Source organism: Diabrotica virgifera, chromosome 4 (assembly GCF_917563875.1).
Source record: "Diabrotica virgifera virgifera chromosome 4, PGI_DIABVI_V3a".
NCBI lineage: Eukaryota > Metazoa > Arthropoda > Insecta > Coleoptera > Chrysomelidae > Diabrotica > Diabrotica virgifera.
The window spans coordinates 129,806,194-129,824,671 of NC_065446.1; the positions used below are offsets into that span (position 1 = coordinate 129,806,194).

The 18,478-nt window shown below is 36.4% G+C and overlaps 1 protein-coding gene across 8 annotated transcripts in view; it reads right to left on the reverse strand.

The window, feature by feature from the left end:
* Positions 1-4,344: 4,344 nt before the first annotated feature.
* The window catches only part of LOC114335878 (E3 ubiquitin-protein ligase CHFR), a 251,327-nt gene continuing 237,193 nt past the window's right edge, over positions 4,345-18,478 (reverse strand). For 4 of the 8 annotated variants that reach the window (XM_050649703.1, XM_050649701.1, XM_050649698.1 and 1 more), the window contains 2 exons: positions 12,954-13,089; positions 8,801-9,043 (listed from right to left, as the gene is read on the reverse strand). In XM_050649703.1, the coding sequence (XP_050505660.1) occupies positions 8,956-9,043; positions 12,954-13,089 (224 nt within the window). In that variant the 3' untranslated portion in view covers positions 8,801-8,955. Of the gene's footprint in view, positions 4,737-8,800; positions 9,044-12,709; positions 13,090-18,478 lie in introns of those variants that run through there. The other 4 variants (XR_007697759.1, XM_050649699.1, XR_007697758.1 and 1 more) reach the window with 4 other exon arrangements.

An 18,478-nucleotide genomic window follows, 5' to 3' on the forward strand; every position in this document is an offset into this window, starting at 1 on the left:
AGACCACAGTTGAACATCAAGTATTAATTGCCGAGATCTCCGACGAATTCATTTTGGGGATGGACGTACTAAGGAAAGTGGGGGCAATATTGGATGTTCAAAATGGAGTTCTCAAGATCAATGGTGAAGAGTTGCCCTTTCATGACGACAAAGATGTCATCCGCTTACTTACTACATGCGACGTAACCATACCCGGTAATAGTGAGAAAATTCTGATGACCATGCTTGATGGACACTGCCGAGAGGGAAGTTTAAGGATGGTCGAAGATGTGGATAATGTCGAGTTCCTAACGGCGAAAACTTTGGTAAAAGTTCGAGATGTGATCCCTGTAAGAGTTATGAATTTAAGGGAAACTGCTATCAAGTTAAGTAGAGGAGCTTTGATCGGGCAGTGTGTTCCCGTGGCTTCAATTTGCTCTGTGAATACCAATGAGAAATCATCGAAGGCGAAGTATCCAAAGGAGCTTGTTGAGATGATCATTGAAAGATGCCAAGATCTTGATCATGAACGAACGGAAAAAGTGACATCTATGCTGATAGAGTATCAAGATGTTTTTGCTATTGACACGAAGGATAAGGGAAAAACAAGCATAGTAACGCATAAAATAAATACCGGAGACGCTCAGCCAATCAGACAACGGCCTAGACGACTTCCATTTGCGAAAAGAGATGAAGCCGAAGAGATTATCAAGGATATGGACAAACAAGGGGTAATTGAACCATCGAACAGTCCATGGACATCACCAGTAGTTCTGGTAAAGAAGAAAGATGGTTCAACGCGTTTTTGTATCGACTACCGCCAGCTCAATGCGGTAACAAAAAAAGATAGTTATCCTTTGCCCAGAATAGACGATACATTGGATACTCTCTCCGGTTCTCGTTGGTTTTCCACACTCGATTTAAAAAGTGGATATTGGCAAGTAGACATGGAGCCAGCCGATCGGGAGAAAACCGCATTTTCGATAGGATCAGGGCTTTGGCAGTTTACGGCTATGCCGTTTGGTTTATGTAATGCCCCTGCCACATTTGAAAGATTAATGGAGGCAGTTTTAAGAGGTCTAACATGGAAAACATGCCTGGTTTACTTGGATGATGTAATTGTGGTTGGAAGGTCCTTTGGTGAACATGCCAAGAATCTAATAGAAGTCTTTCAACGATTGAGGGCAGCGAACTTGAAGTTAAGTCCGAAGAAATGTCACATGTTTCGACGAGAAGTTAAGTATTTGGGACATATTGTATCGAGTAATGGTGTAACAGCTGATCCTGAAAAGATTGAAGCAATTAAAGATTGGCCAGTACCAAAAGATAAACATGAAATTAGAAGTTTCCTTGGCCTATGTACATATTACCGACGATTTGTCAAAGGATTTGCCAATATCTCCAAGCCCCTAACAAAGTTGACGGAGGAGGGCAAAGAATATACATGGAGTGAGGAGTGTCAAAAAGCTTTCGAACAACTACAAAGGGCTCTGATCAGTGCACCGATATTAAGCTACCCGGGACAGGCAGGAAAATTTGTTTTGGATACCGATGCTAGCAACAGTGCCATAGGAGCTGTTCTCTCACAAATCCAGGATGGACAGGAAAAAGTCATCGCTTATTTCAGCAAAGTCCTGTCGAAACCAGAAAAAAACTATTGCGTTACCAGAAGAGAACTGCTGGGTGTAGTGAAGGCTTGCGAACATTTCCATAAATACTTGTACGGCAGAAAGTTCCTTCTTCGAACAGATCACGCTGCTCTAAAATGGCTCATACAATTCCGTAATCCAGAGGGCCAAATGGCAAGATGGTTAGAACGACTGCAAGAATATGATTATGAGATAGAACACAGGGCCGGAAGAGTTCATTCAAATGCTGATGCCCTTTCGAGACGACCATGCAGTGCAAATTGTAATCACTGTGCCAAATTAGAGGAACGATTTTGCCCCGTGAGACGAACCACCGTAGTTAATGAGCAATGGCAGCCCCAACAGTTACAAAACGCCCAAGAAGATGATCCATGTATAAAAAGAGTATTGGATTGGATGCAGCAAGGTGAAAGACCTAGTTGGCAGAACATTAGTGCATGTAGTCCAGAAGTCAAGGCCTACTGGAGCCAATGGAATTGCCTGGTACTAAAAGATGATCTTCTGTACAGAACCTTTGAGAACGATGATGGTACAGAATCTAAGCTGCAGTTGATTGTACCTAAAAGTAAAGTGTCAGAAGTATTGCGTCAGTTGCATGACGGTAAATCAGGTGGACACTTTGGTATTACGAAGACTCTGCAAAAGGTTCGAGAACGGTTCTATTGGGTGAACTGTAAAGATGATGTAAGAAGATGGTGCCGGAAATGTGAACTGTGTGCATCCGGTAATGGTCCAGTTGGTAAAAAGAGAGCACCCATGAGACAGTACAATGTTGGAAGTCCTATGGAAAGAGTAGCAATCGACATTGCAGGTCCATTTCCAGAAACCGATGCTGGAAATAAATACATTCTGGTAGCCATGGACTATTTTACGAAATGGACCGAGGCCTATGCATTACCGAATCAAGAAGCTGCTACCGTTGCAGAGGTACTTGTTAAAGAATTCTTCAGCCGATTTGGTGTTCCCTTGGAGATCCACTCCGACCAAGGGCGAAACTTTGAGTCAGCTCTTTTCCAAAACGTTTGTAAATTGATTGGTGCCAATAAGACCAGAACAACACCCCTGCATCCTCAATCAGATGGAATGGTCGAGAGGATGAACCGAACTATGGGTAAACACTTGTCCAAAGTTGTATCTGAACATCAGCGAGATTGGGACCAACACATTCATTTATTCCTGATGGCCTACCGCTCGGCCGTGAATGAAACTACAGGTCAAACACCAACCTGCCTGATGTTGGGTCGTGAAGTTCGTTTGCCCTGCGACCTAGAGTTTGGCTGCAGACCTTCCGAGGAATATGTTGCAGGCGAAGAATACGTAGACCGCCTGAAGTTACGAATGAACAACATTCATGAACTTGCCCGACAACACATCCAGATAGCCAGTGACAGAATGAAAGATCAATATGATTCTCGCTGCAAGAATGAAAGCTTCGAAGTAGGTGATCTTGTCTGGCTTTATAATCCACAACGTCGTCGAGGCCTGTGTCCTAAACTGCAAAGACAATGGGAAGGTCCGTATGAAGTTAAGAAGAAAATAAATGACGTAATATACAGAATTAAGAAGTTACCAAACGGTAAACCAAAAGTTATTCACATAAATCGTCTTGCACCATATGCTGGCTCAAATGAAACAGAGGAAGCCTGAGTCCTCCAACAGGAGATGAAAGATGCACCACAGCCAAGTTTTAAGGAATTTATGTCAAATTACGCAGAAAGAAAGAGTGCTAGATTCGGCGTGACCACAGAAGTTCAGCAAGATCTGTTTAGTGTTCCAGAAAACGTCTCTCTAGCCCACTGTGTTGCCCAAGACCTCGAGATGACTAAAGGAATCTCGTCCGTATTCAATAGAAAGTTCGGCCGCCTGGACGAGTTAAGGAATCAACAACCTAAAATTGGAAGAGTATTGCGATTGGAAGATGGTCCTCGATCTTTGCTGTATATAGTGACCAGGAAGTCTTATACGGACACGCCAAGCTACGAGAACATATGGCGTGCTCTAACTAATTTGAAGAAAATTGTGTGTAATTATGACATCAAAGATTTGGCTATACCAAAAATAGGCCATGCAGTAGAAAATCTGGATTGGAAGATTGTGAGAAGCATGCTTGAAGTGATCTTCAGAGAAACTGGCGTACGAATTACTGTGTGTTGCATGAACCCGAAGATGTCATACCCTTCAAAGACAGTAGACTGCTATTTCTTCTTGAAGGGTGTATGCAGAGCTGGAGAGTCGTGTAGATTCCGCCATCCTGGGCCTTCATCTAGAGTTGCTGATCGGGACGCTCAGATCTTAAGAGGGGAGCAGTGTAACAAAAGAGAAATCTTGGACGACCGCCGTATAACAGTAAACACCTCGAGAATGACGTCATCGAATGATCTAGGCCTCGGCGGAAAGGAGTAGGAACTTCTCGAACATACGACCCGTAGGCGGAACACGCTGATAGCTAGAGATGGGCGTCGATTGTTCCAGAATAACAACTGGGTATAAATACGGGCATATTTGTAAATACAGTTTAGTCTTAAGCTAAAGTTTGTAAAGTAAACTTGTATAAATAAATAATAAAGTCGTAAATAAATACGAACCGCTAGTTTTATTGTAATTATAAGTAATTACAATAGTCACGTTACAGTACCTAAATACTTACCTTCGATCTTTTGATGTCTTTAAATCCCACGAAATATCAAACAAGACGGAAAATAAATGTAACTAACACAAAATTAATATTTATTTTTGGTAGAAAATTACCTAAACTAAGATCATATTTATTTTGATTTTTACAAATATTTGGCAATTAAATATCAAACCAACGTGAACTTTTATTATGTACAATATTTATGCAAAAACAATAAAATATAACAGTTATATAAAGATGATATAAAGATATGTAATATATAGGTAGACTACATAAAATCTAGGTTTGATTAGGTCTACCTTGATTCCGATTGATTTGATTTTTATCGTTTTTCCAGAACAGTTCATTTTAAAATCTATACGTTTCATACATGTTTATCAATATTCAAGGCTGCAAAATATATCACAAATATCTTCCAAATAACTTTTACTACCTAACTACTGAAAACATCTTCATCTTCGGAATCAAGACTCCTAAAAAATTTACAAGAGTTTACAATAAACTGCTGTGGTGATACCGTAGTATTTTTGGTTAAATTAGAATAAAGAGAATCAGCTTTGAAATATACAGGGTGGTGCATCGTCAAACGGGCCATAGGAAACTCAATGGGAAATTCTAAATTGTTGAATTCCTGTTTCTCTAATTATTTTACATCAAAAGTCGTAAACTATTTGTAGAGAATTGAAATATCTATTAAAAGCACATGTTAGACTTGTTCTACGAATTAAACACATTCCAAAATTTTGTAAAAATATAATACATTTGACAGAGTATTATTACAGTAGAACTCCAATTATCCGGATTAATTGGGACCGGACCCGATCCGGATAATCAAAAATCCGGATAATTGGATTTTTCTCGAAAAAGGCCTTTTCCGGGAAAGAAACGTAATTACAGCAAAACACAATGGAGAACATATACGGTATTTATTATGAAAAACAATATAGTATACACAACAATATGTAAATGACAAAGTTTACATTACGTAATATTGACACACAATACTGAATCACAGGAAAATGAATTATTTTTTTACAAACTTGATTCTTTCTTTTTCTCAATCTGATCCAGATAATTGGCGATCCGGATAATTGGAGTCCGGATAATTGAAGTTCTATTGTAGTCCAATCGTAAGAGATGTGACCTCTAGAAATCATAAGAACAATCTGAATTTTACTGAGAATATCAATTTTGGGACCCCATAAAGACACAAAAAAGGTTTGCCACTCCTACCCCCGGGTTTTCCCGTAAAACCCCAACAAGAATCGTAAAAAATGGTAAAAAACGGGCAATTTTTTTAAATTAACCACTGTATAGAAGCTGACTTTATTTGAAACAAAATACAAAAATCGGACACGAAAGCCGCCCTTTTTATCTTTAAAATAAATTTTGTATTTTGTCGATAGGGCATTCTAATCAAAAGATATCGAATTTTTACCGTTGAGTTGATACAGATTTTATTTAAAAAATTAATTTTAAGTGCGTAAATGACGTTTCGCCGGTCGCTTCCATCGTTGTTTCAGAGAAAACGGTACTTTTTACACAAAAAGTGCTGACATTTTTGGTCAAAATTATCTCAGCTACATTTCTTGTCTGAAATGTTTTTTCGACGGATTGCAGATTATTGCAAAATCAATGTTTTTTGCCCTCGCACCCTTCTTCGAGGGGGTTTTAAGGGGAAACGCGGGGATAGGATTGGCAAACTCTTTTGCATCTTTTTTGGGGTCCCAAAATTAACATTCTTAGCAAAATTCAGCTAGTTCGTATGATTTTTGGAAGTCAAATAGCTGACGATTAGAGTAATAATACTCTGGCAAGTGTATTATGTTTTTGCAAAATTTGGGAAAGTGTTTAATTCGTAGAACAATTTCAACATTTGTGTTTAATACAGATTTCAGTCCTCTACAATTAGTTTCTGATGATCTTTGATGTAAAATAATTAATAAAGCAAGAATTCAACAATTTAGAATTTCCCATTGAGTTTTCTATGGCCCGCTTGACGATTCACCCACTCGGTAGACTTGCCTCCACAATAGCAACTGAATATTTTACAGCTAAAATATAGCAACTTTTTAGCAATATTATTTGGGATATGATCAAGATTAATGAAGTAATCTCTAACATTTTTACACGTTTCAACGATCCATTCTACGCAAACATACAACCAGTTAGGAAGATTCAGTATGTATGCCACAAGTACGGATCAACCCTTCAAGTTCATTTTTAAATCATGTGAGTCACTAACAGTTGTAGCAACATTAATAGCTAATGTTAACAGCAAAAGACATACTCTGTAATTAGTACAATAATTTCTTGCGGATTTCTTCTACATATACAGGATAACTAAACTGTTGTATGCTTGCGTTGAACACTAAGGATTTTGCATATTTATACCAAAAAATATCGAGAGTAGAGTGTGTTTCTCAAAGGCCTGCATATTTTTTTTTATTTTCCACAGACGTAAATGACAACACTGTTAATGTATAGATTACAAAGATTATAAATGACGAAATATTTAAATAACGAAGTATTTATATGTGGACACTATTGAAGTATGAAGTTTCACCGGCAAATGACTTATAAATGACAACACGTTAAGCGAATGGGAATTCACTAGTTTATAAATGACGAAATATTTATATGATAACATTGTTAAAGTATGAAATTTTAGTGGCTTATAAATGACTAATAAATGACAACACTTGTAGTGAACAGGAATTCACTAGATTATAGATGACAGAGTATTTATACGACGGTACAATTGAAGTATGAAAGCTCGCTGGCTTATAAATACCTAATAAATAGCAACACTGTTAGTAAACGGGAGTTCACTAGCTCATAAATTACGAAGTATTTATATGACAACATTGTTAAAGTATGAAATTTTACTGGTTTATAAATGAGTAATCAATGACAACACTTTAGTGAACAGGAATTCACTAGAGACTAGATTATAGATGACGAAGTCTTTATATGACGGAACTGTTAAGTATGAAAGTTTGACTGGGCTATAAATGACTAATGAATGACAATACTTTTAGTAAACAGGAATTCACTAGATTATAGATGACGGTACTGCTGAAGTATGAAATTTCATTGGCTTATTAATGACAACCATTCATAACACCATTATGAATGGGAAATCACTGGATTTTAAATGACGAAGTATTTATTGACGCCACCGTTGAAGTATGAAAGCTCATTGGCTTATAAATGACGACACTGTTAGTAAACAGGAGTTCACTATAGACCTGGATCCCGCGTACCAAAAATAAGTTGATTAATGCAAGCTGAAGAATTTTTAATAACTTAACGGTGTCTAGTCGGACAAACTTTGATGTATGGGAACACTGGAACAGGGGAAGTTTTAATTGTGGAACAGGTTAAAAATTTGGAACGTCAGATTATCAAAACGTTCCATGTATTTTGTCGGACAGAACTTCCAATTGATGTGTTACCATTTCATTAAACTCTCATGCAAAAATCAGACTGGTGTTTATCACCAACTGTCCATTTTAATGAGCGGAGCTCGAATACATGTCAAATGACAGGAATCATGTTGGTTAGTAATAGCAGTCTGATTTTTGCATGAGAGTTTAATAAAAGGGTAACAAATCAATTGGATGTTCTGTCCGACAAAATACATGGGACGTTTTCGTAATCTGACGTTCCAAATTTTTAAACTGTTCCAAAATTAAAACTTCCCCTGTTCCAGTGTTATCGTACATCAAAGTTTGTCCGACTAGACACTGTTAAGCTATTAACAAATTTTCAGCTTGCTATTAATCAACTTTTTTTTGGTGCGCGGGATCCAGGCCTACTAGCTTATAAATGACGAAGTATTTTGTATGATAGCATTGTTGTAGTATGAAAGTTCAATTGGTTTATAAATGACAACACTTTTAGTGAACAGGAATTCACTAGATTATAAGTGACGAAGTGTTTATATGACGGCACTGTTAAGGTATGAATGGCTTATAAATGATAACATTTTTAGGGAACAGGAATTCGCTAGATTATAAATGATGAAGTATTTAGATGGCGGCACTGTGGAAGTATGAAAGTTCACTGGCTTATAAAAGACAACATTTTAATAAATAAATATTAACTGTTCAATAAATGACAATTTTAGTGTCTCATTTATTTGTCGTTGTTTGAAATCATTGTGATATATAACTTGAATACCCAATAAATGACTCTTTTAATACACCGGAATTGATTGACTAACAACTGAAGTAAGGCAATATTAAGGCACGTATCCACTACACTTGCGTTCCGCGCTCCTGCAACTGTTCTATATAGTGGATACGTTGCCGGTCCCGGACCGTGCAACAGTGCGCGATCCGCCTCGGCGCTCCAATCGGTGGCGGTTTATATGTAGAGGAGTGCACGCCGTATCGATTGGAGCAGCTGCAAGGAGCGCAGAGCGCAAGTGCAGTGGATACGTGTTTTTAGAAAATGTTACTTATTTTTCTTTTTTACCAAAAGGTACGATTTCTAGAAGCGCTAAAATAATGGAAAGTCGCAGTAGGAGAGGTAGTAGGAGAATTTATCAATATATTTTTTTCATCTGGTGATTATTTTGTATAAAAATATTTACAATTAAAAATTAAACAATGTATAATAAAAAAACAAATATTTTTACTGGAACAAACAAGTGAAATCTCAATGGTTCCTATTCCGGAAGCGGGATTATCTGAAAGGACAGCCATTTGCCCAGTGGCCTCTTCTACCACAAGTAAAACACCTTCCATATCCACCGTAATAAGCGTTGTTATACCTTCAAAAGGAAATAAATTTTCTAAAAACTAGGAAAAATATGGTCCGAGAGCTGGTAAACATTTTTGGGTAGGTATTTGAGGTAATCTCAAAATTTTTCAGATAACTCTCCCATAATATCCTAATACAAAAACGCAGACCTGGCTGGATGGTAACGGTCATTTACCCCAAAAATTGAAAAGAGAAATTGTGTAAAAATTTTTGTTACACAAAATATATCTTTGAGGCAACTTATTATATTCAAAAATAATGCCGGAAAAAATCCCTTGCAAGCTAGACAATTTGTAAGGGATTTTAACTCTGCAACATGCTTCCATGGGCTCCCCAGGATTATTTCCAGCGGGTGCATCGGAACTTCCGAGGGTTGCATCTGAATCTATACACGCTATTAACCAATATAAAATGTACAACTATACATGTATAGCTATAGTCCGTCCTACCTTGACTTTACAGTATAGGGAACATAGGCAATGCAGTCCTTATGAGAGCTTTTTGCGCGGTGGTGCCGATTTTATCATAAAGAATTTGTAATTGAACATTAGAGAGATTAATTCAAACTGTTTTAGAAAGGCAATCTACAATTTTAGGATTCATATGCGTAATAACTATAATAACCTTAAACGCATACGAATCCTAAAATTGTAGATTGTCTTTCTAAAAGTTTCAAATTCTTTTTGACACAATCGGCATCACCGCGCTTAAAACTCTCATAAGGACTGCATTGCCTATGTGCCCTATACTGTAAAGTCAAGGTGGCACGGACTATAACTATGTACTTTCTTTCCGGACAGGGGGTGCAATTGCTATTTTGGCACGGTATTTTTTAATATTAAAAATAAATATTCTAAAAAGACAGGTCTTTTGGTGAGATTTTGTACCTGTCAGGTGATAAAAAAATCGCCTGACTTGTTTATTTTATTTATTTTTGATAACCGCTATCCTCCGCTAACCTCCAGTCAGGTCCGCATTTTTGTATTAGGACATGCTGGAAGAGTTATCTTAAAATTTTTTAGATTGCCTCAAATTCCTACCCAAAAATGTCTAACAGCTCTCCTACTAATAGCACTACTAAGCGTTTTGCTACTAAGAAATCATAATTTATTTCTGATATTAGAATTAAAAATAAATAAAATAAGTTATCAATCGAAGTAGCACAGAAAACGACAATAAATATCGCTTCCGTACCACCAGATTGACAACAGGTGGAATACTTTCTTTGGTTACACCTCCTGAGATTTTCAAAATTTATAAATCATACAGGGTGCCGAGGAAATTAAGATGAGAGAATTTTAAATAATTCACAACTCATCTACTCAGCGTGGTAAAAGCTCCAACAAGAAAGATTCCTTAATCCTCATACAAAAGAGTAAATTAATTAAAAATGTATAAACATTCTCAATTTCTTTGCAATACGAAAATGCAGCAGCTGCATAATACTCTGGTTAAATCGGAGAGTGCAGGAAGAGTCTATACCGGTTTCGGAGATCTTTTTCCACTAATCAGTAAACCCATATCAACTTCTCTCCGATTTACCCAGGTACCATAGCTTAGGCCTTCCCGAATTGCAAAGAAAGAAATGTCACGGATGAACTAGGGCCATCTACCGAAAACCAAAGTAAGTTATCAATCGAAGTAGCACAGAAAACGACAATAAATATCGCTTCCGTACCACCAGATTGACAACAGGTGGAATACTTTCTTTGGTTATACCTCCTGAGATTTTCAAAATTTTTAAATCATACAGGGTGCCGAGGAAATTAAGATGAGAGAATTTTAAATAATTCACAACTCATCTACTCAGCGTGGTAAAAGCTCCAACAAGAAAGATTCCTTAATACTCAAACAAAAGAGTAAATGAATTAAAAATATATAAACATTCTCAATTTCTTTGCAATACGAAAATGCAGCAGCTGCATAATACTCTGGTTAAATCGGAGAGTGCAGGAAGAGTCTATACCGGTTTCGGAGATCTTTTTCCCCTCATCAGTAAACCCATATCCTCTTCTCTCCGATTTACCCAGGTACCATAGCTTAGGCCTTCCCGAATTGCAAAGAAAGAAATGTCACGGATGAACTAGCGCCATCTACCGAAAAACAAAGTAAGTAGTAAGTTATCAATCGAAGTAGCACAGAAAACGACAATAAATATCGCTTCCGTACCACCAGATTGACAACCGCTAAAAAATTAACAACTCATCTACTCAGCGTGGTAAAAGCTCCAACAAGAAAGGTTCCTTAATACTCAAACAAAAGAGTAAATGAATTAAAAATGCATAAACATTCTCAATTAATATCTGCATAATACTCTGCTTCAATCGGAGAGTGCAGGAAGAGTCTATACCGGTTTCGGAGATCTTTTTCCCCTCATCAGTAAACCCATATCCTCTTCTCTCCGATTTACCCAGATACCATAGCTTAGGCCTTCCCGTATTGCAAAGAAAGAAAGGCCTAAGCTATGGTACCTGGGTAAATAGGAGAGAAGAGGATATGGGTTTACTGATGAGGGGAAAAAGATCTCCGAAACCGGTATAGACTCTTCCTGCACTCTCCGATTTAACCAGAGTAATATGCAGCTGCTGCATTTTCGTATTGCAAAGAAATTGAGAATGTTTATACATTTTTAATTCATTTACTCTTTTGTTCGAGTATTAAGGAATCTTTCTTGTTGGAGCTTTTACCACGCTGAGTAGATGAGTTGTTAATTATTTAAAATTCTCTCATCTTAATTTCCTCGGCACCCGGTATGATTTATAAATTTTGAAAATCTCAGAAGGTGTAACCAAAGAAATTATTCCACCTGTTGTCAATCTGGTGGTACGGAAGCGATATTTATTGTCGTTTTCTGTGCTACTTCGATTGATAACTTACTTTGGTTTTCGGTAGATGGCCCTAGTTCATCCGTGACATTTCTTTCTTTGCAATTCGGGAAGGCCTAAGCTATGGTACCTGGGTAAATCGTAGAGACGAGGATATGGGTTTACTGATGAGTGGAAAAAGATCTCCGAAACCGGTATATACTCTTCCTGCACTCTCCGATTTAACCAGAGTATTATGCAGCTGCTGCATTTTCGTATTGCAAAGAAATTGAGAATGTTTATAAATTTTTAAAAATAAATAAATTGACGGCTGAAATATATGCTAAACGGCTAAAGAACCTTCAATTTTATGTCGTGAGAGTATAAAAGGTCACTTGTTGAAACTAATATGTCAGCCAGCATCAGTGCGATGGTCAAATAACTTCTATTTGGCGTTTTGTAGGTGAAATTCTTAAAAACCAAAAATGTTAACAGCTCTTAGAAAATAGAATTTCAATTTTAAGCAGCAGCTTTCCAGACTATTAAAGCCCAATTTATCATACGATGGGACGAGGACGGCATGTGCCAGTAGAACAATAGACGACGCACGTCCCCGGTGTCGCCCCGTTCCGTTGTACGATATACTAGCCAACGCTTTTCATATCAGATGATTCTTCAACGTGCCCAGTAAGACAGCCGTGTCGTCCATGTCCCCGTCGTAAGATAAATCAGCCTTAATAATATGATGTTTATGTCTAAAAAATTAATGGTGGAAAAAATACTTAAGTTTAAACTTAACGTGTTCCGTTTCAAAGAATTTTAATCCCAAAATTCCGGCACATCTATATGACGAGTGAAAAGAAATGAAAAAAGATCGTTAATATGACTTTAATACAAAAATAACAATAGCACAGTTAAATATATCTAAAAAGTACTAAGGTACAGCAATAGCAAAACAATCATCGATGCACGTCATCGATTCGGTGACGTAATGATTCAGCATGAGTCACATTCGAAATATGGCAAAACAAAAAATCGACGAGGGACGACTTTTGTTTTGCGTTTAGCGTAGTAAGTTTTTAGATGAGATCGGAGAGCAGCAAGAAATGAACATACCAGTCGTCGTTCCAGTAGTTATCCTCAAATTCGGCGTCTTCTTGTCCACTGTCGGACTCAGTGGACGTTGTGTCGCTGCTAGAAGACGAATCATCCCCATCCATAACGACCGGCTCGGGATCGAATGCTACCTGAACTAAAAGAAAGTTATCATTAAAGAATGTTCTTTGTTTTTGTATTATGCAGAGCTTAGTATTGGGACCGTGCAAGTTCGGCAAAGCGACACCTGGTTTCTACGCTCAGCAACATTTTTCGCACTTTTAATTATATTGGCCAATTATATTGGTCCTGGTTACTGGATAATTGTCAAGGCCATAGTCCAAAAAAATAATAAGAAAAAGTCAGATTCAGGTTATGTTATTACAACGTAAACAATTGTATGTAGTAAATAAAATTAGTTATTAAAATGCAGTACTGCAAGCAAAATATAATTAATTAAATTTACCTTTATATAATAATTGCATATCATATCAATATTGTGGAGCAATATATAATTTTTCTTCTTCAATGACAGTAGGTATGAAATATAGGTAAATGTGACATTTTCAATTGACAATATGAAGTATTTAAGAAAGTTGCAATATTTCTCCGCTATTCGCGCACGATCGTTTCTCGTATCCCCTCCAAGTACTTGCACACCTCGAATAGTAATTGTTAAAATGACACTCAACACGAACAAAATGAAAAAGAAATTTAATTGTTATAATAAGTCAAGTTGAAATCAACGAGTTTTTCTAATACGAATGTAGATAACTATACAGTATGGCCCAAATGAAAGTAATACATGTCTTATTTCATACTTTAAAGAAAAATCCACAAACAGGTCGATGTTTATTTTCAAATTGTCACTTTTTGACAATTATATCATAATGGTTCATTTTTTAAATAGGAGTAATTCAAATTTACCACGCCGTAATGCTTGATTGTAATTGGTCCAACGCAAACAAGCTTACTCCACTAAATTATGAAATTTTGACAATTATAAAATTTTGACACTAATGACATTTAAAATTAATAGGTTAATTAACTAAACTCCTGGACAAAATTAACGCACCACTTTAATTAATCTAAATATTTACAATATGAACACAAAATAAAACAAAGTTACATTGAAATATGTAATAATAAACACCTACAAATAAGTCCAACATGACTTTATCATGCATGACCTTAATTTGCCTTGTTTCTTTAAAAAATTGTTTTTGCCGGAAATGCGCAAATAAGCTAGCATAACCCCAAATTGCAAAAAGAAAAAAATCAGTTAAGTAACACAATAAAATGCATCTGGGTCAACACTAATACCGTGTAGGCCCTCCTCCAATTCTTATGACTACATTTATGCGCCGAGGCATGCTTGATATCAAATGTTCAACAAAAGCTTGTGGAATATTCTCTTATTCTTCAATATCGGCCTCAATGGGTTGGTTGTGATTGGCAATAGGGGGTCACGACTTTTTTTTTGGGACCAATCTTTTTTTTTTGGATAGTCCCATAGATGCTCTATAGGATTCATGTCCGGACTGTTAGGTGGCCACTCTAATAATGGAATATCAACATCATTTAGGTAGCCAATAACCCGTCGAGCCACATGACGAGCGTTGTTGTCTTTTATGAATAAAAAATTAGGTCCGAGAAACGGAGCAAAAGGCATTACATGTTCGACAATAATGTTGTCTAAGTAATAATGGGCATTCATAGACCTCGTACGTATGAGGACCAACTCCGTACGAGATTCAAAACAAATTCCCTCCCAAAACATTTTAGAGCCACCACCAAAAGGTACTTTAGGAGAGATATTGCAGCTGGCAAACCTTTCTCCTCGCCTTGGTCAGACACGCTCACGACCATCTGGAGCTTTGAGGTTTACTCTAGTCTCATGTCTCATCGGAGAAAAGAACTCGTTTCCAATCATCGATGGTGCAATTTTGATGCAATCTTGCAAAATTCAATCTCTGAACCCTGTGTTCTCTGGTAAGCAAGGCAAGGGTTTTTTGGCCGGTTTCCTGTTGCTCAATTCTGCTTCATGTACACGTCTTCTAACTGTTCGAGAGGATATCGCGACATTTCGAACATCTGCTAGTTCATTTTTTAGCAAATTGCTGGTGGCTCTATTATGTCTGAGAGCACGTTGTCTCAAAAAACGATCATCAATTTGATTAGTTCAACGTTTTCGCCCTTGCCCTGGTGTTCGATGGTACGACCCTGTTTCATTGTATCGCCTCACCTTGCGACTGATGCTGGAATGATGTCTTCCTAACAAACCTGCAACGTATCGCACTGCCTCCTCCATTGACAAATTTCTTTTGGCGGTTCATTTTTTTATTTAATTTTTATGCAAATGAACTTAGAAACATGCATGTGATGAAAAATATCACAATAAAAAGCTTGTTTCTCACAAGCACTTTGCTTTAATCGGCACTTTTTATGAAAAGTTTAACTCACTTTTAGCCTAAAACGAAGTTTAATACAAATTATTATTAAAACAAGACTATTATTAGCTTACATAACAACTATCACTGTCAAACAAGATCCATAGGCAACTTGTACAGTAAATTATCAATAAATAAAGATTATTGAGAAAAATAGGAGTGGTGCGTTAATTTTGTCCAGGAGTTTATATCGGCGATTTTTTGTGCTTTCTGCGATATTCCTTTAATTTTTAGTTATAGTATGGTATAACTAGATCCAAACCCAGACATCCAAAGTGAAAGATATCCTCCACCACCAAATTGTTCTATATGGTCGACATAATGTTCAGAAAAAAGTCACACCATTTTGAGCGTCGGGTTTGGGGGAAGAGGGGGGAGAAATCGGTAAATTCGTAGTTTTTTGCGTTTTTCGTCAATATTTCTAAAACTATGCGGTTTAGCATGAACAACCTTCTATACAAAAATGTTCTACATTAAATTTGAAATAAAAAAGGCCCTATGCATAATCCTTCTAAAATTAACGGTTCCAAAGTTACGGAGGTAGTATAGTATAATTGGTCCAAAACCTAACCCAGACATGTAAAGTAAAAGTTTTCCTCCAACACCAAATTGTTCTATATGGCCCACATATATTGTTCAGTAAAAAGTTACACCATTTTGAGCATCCTGTTTGGGGGGGGGGGGGGAGATGGGGTAGAAGTCGGTAAATTAGTAGTTTTTTTTACGTTTTTCGTCAATATTTCTAAAACTATGCTCTACCGTAAATAATGTTCTATACAAAAATATTCTACATGAAATTTAAAACAAAAAAGGTCCTATCCATAATGGTTATAAAATCAACGGTTCCAGGGTTATGGAGAGTGAAAAGTGGAGGTTTTCGATACTTTTTATATTTTTTGGGCATATTTTACTGATAACGAAATTTTCTTTAACAGCATTGTGTTTTGTAAATAAAATTTGCTTTTTCAATGGCCCATGGTATGTTAGTGATAAGCCCTTAAAGAAACGTCAACCTCACCACCCAAAATCATCATCAATTTCCCTAAAAATATAAAAAGTATCGAAAACCTCCACTTTTCACCCTCAACTCTGGAACCGTTGATTTTATAACAATTACATAATGTATAGGAACTTTTTTGTTTTAAATTTTATGTAAAACATTTTTGTATAGAACATTGTTTACGCTAAAGCATAGTTTTAGAAATATTGACGAAAAACGTAAAAAACTACGAATTTACCGATTACTCCCCCCTCTACCCCCCAAACCCGACGCTCAAAATGGTGTGACTTTTTTCTGAACATTATGTGGACCATATAGAACAATTTGGTGTTGGAGGATAACTTTCACTTTGGATGTCTGGGTTATGCCATCTTTTGGATCAATTGTATCATACTAATATTTATTCTGCATATATATAAAAAACAGTTGTTTTTAGAACTCTTTAGCGACGTATTAGTATAACATAATATTTATGGATTACCGTCGAAGGCCGATATGATCAACCAAAAAAGAAGATGGATCTGGTTATTTTTCTAGTGACATTATTGGGTGTGAATCTGTCTGTTAAGTTTACTCCTCATATTTAAAAAAAAAATGAACATTAGTGACGTTATCCATCTGGGCGCAACGAAGTAGTCGATGATTTTTTTTAAATGAAAGTAGGGGTCGTGTGCAAACTCATTTGAAAAGTTATTCAATTCTCTATGGAATAATATAAATATTAAGATAATTATTTATACAGGGTAACCAGTTTTTTACATTAATTGACGCAAAAAGAAGAATGTAAGTAATTTATTTAATTTAAAGTACATTTTGCTGCTGTCATAAAACACAAAAAAAAATGTTTATTTGACAAATAATAAACATTGGTTTTCGCTTAAATTAAATGTTCAAACAGCCAAGAGGCAGGTGGGTAACAGTTTGAATATTGAATTTAAGCAAATGTTTATTTGTTAAATAGTCATTTTCTGTGTTTTGTGTTTTCTGATAGCAGTAAAATGTATTTTGAATTAAATAAATTGTAGACATTCTTCTTTTTGTATCAATTAATTTATTTAAAAAAAAAACCTTTTTTGGACACCCTGTAGGTATACATAATTATATTCATGTTTAGATTATTGAATAGAGAATCGAATAACCTTTTAAATGAGCTAGCACACGCACCGAAATAACGAGCAGAGTAGAACAAGCCATAAATGCTTTTTTGAGGCCTCGTAAATATCTGACTGATCGTAAGCTGGATTTCAACATAGGGCTTTTCATCGATTGTCATTTGTTTCGAGCTTCCGTCATATGTTGTATAATCTGTGTATAATATTAATATACACGGATTTTACGACATTTGACAGAAGATCGAAACAAATGACTGTGAATGAAAAGCCCTATTAGATAAAAGATGCTAAAGTTTTACGTTTGGTCTGTTCTCTTGTACCAAATGTAAGTGTAAATGTTAAGGGCCAGCTGCGTTAACAAACTTTGAACAAACAAGTCTTTGAAATGTGGTGCCTGCACCGAATGCTTAGAATATCATGGACGAACAGTCAAGAATGAGGAAGCATTAAGAAGAGCGGGCTTTCAGGATAGGGGGAACTTTTTAATTATGTAAAAAGTAAGAAGACTGCATACTTAGGGCACATATTATTACGAGGAGAACGATACACTTTTCAGCAATTGGTCCTCGAAGGAATGGCCCTCGAAGGAAAGATAGAGGATAGGAGAGGTTTAGGGCAAAAATTGTCATGGCTGCGTAATACTCGCCAACGGACAGAAATCTACAGTTATGAAATGCTTCGCAACGCTGCTAAATACGAAATAATATAATCGTGGAATAAAAATCAACGGAGAACTACTTAATGTGATAAGATATGCAGACGATACAGTGGTCTCCAAATTCTGCTTGATCGTATTCAAGAGGTAGGAGAGGAAATGGGCATTAAAATAATTTCAAACAAAACCAAATTTTTAGTGTTTAGTCGTGACCCACATCCCGATGCAAAGCTTCAATTAAACGGAGTCCAAGTTGAGAAAGTTCACAAAATGACATATCTGGGAACTGTGATAACGGACCAACTAGATCCAGACATAGAAATAAAACG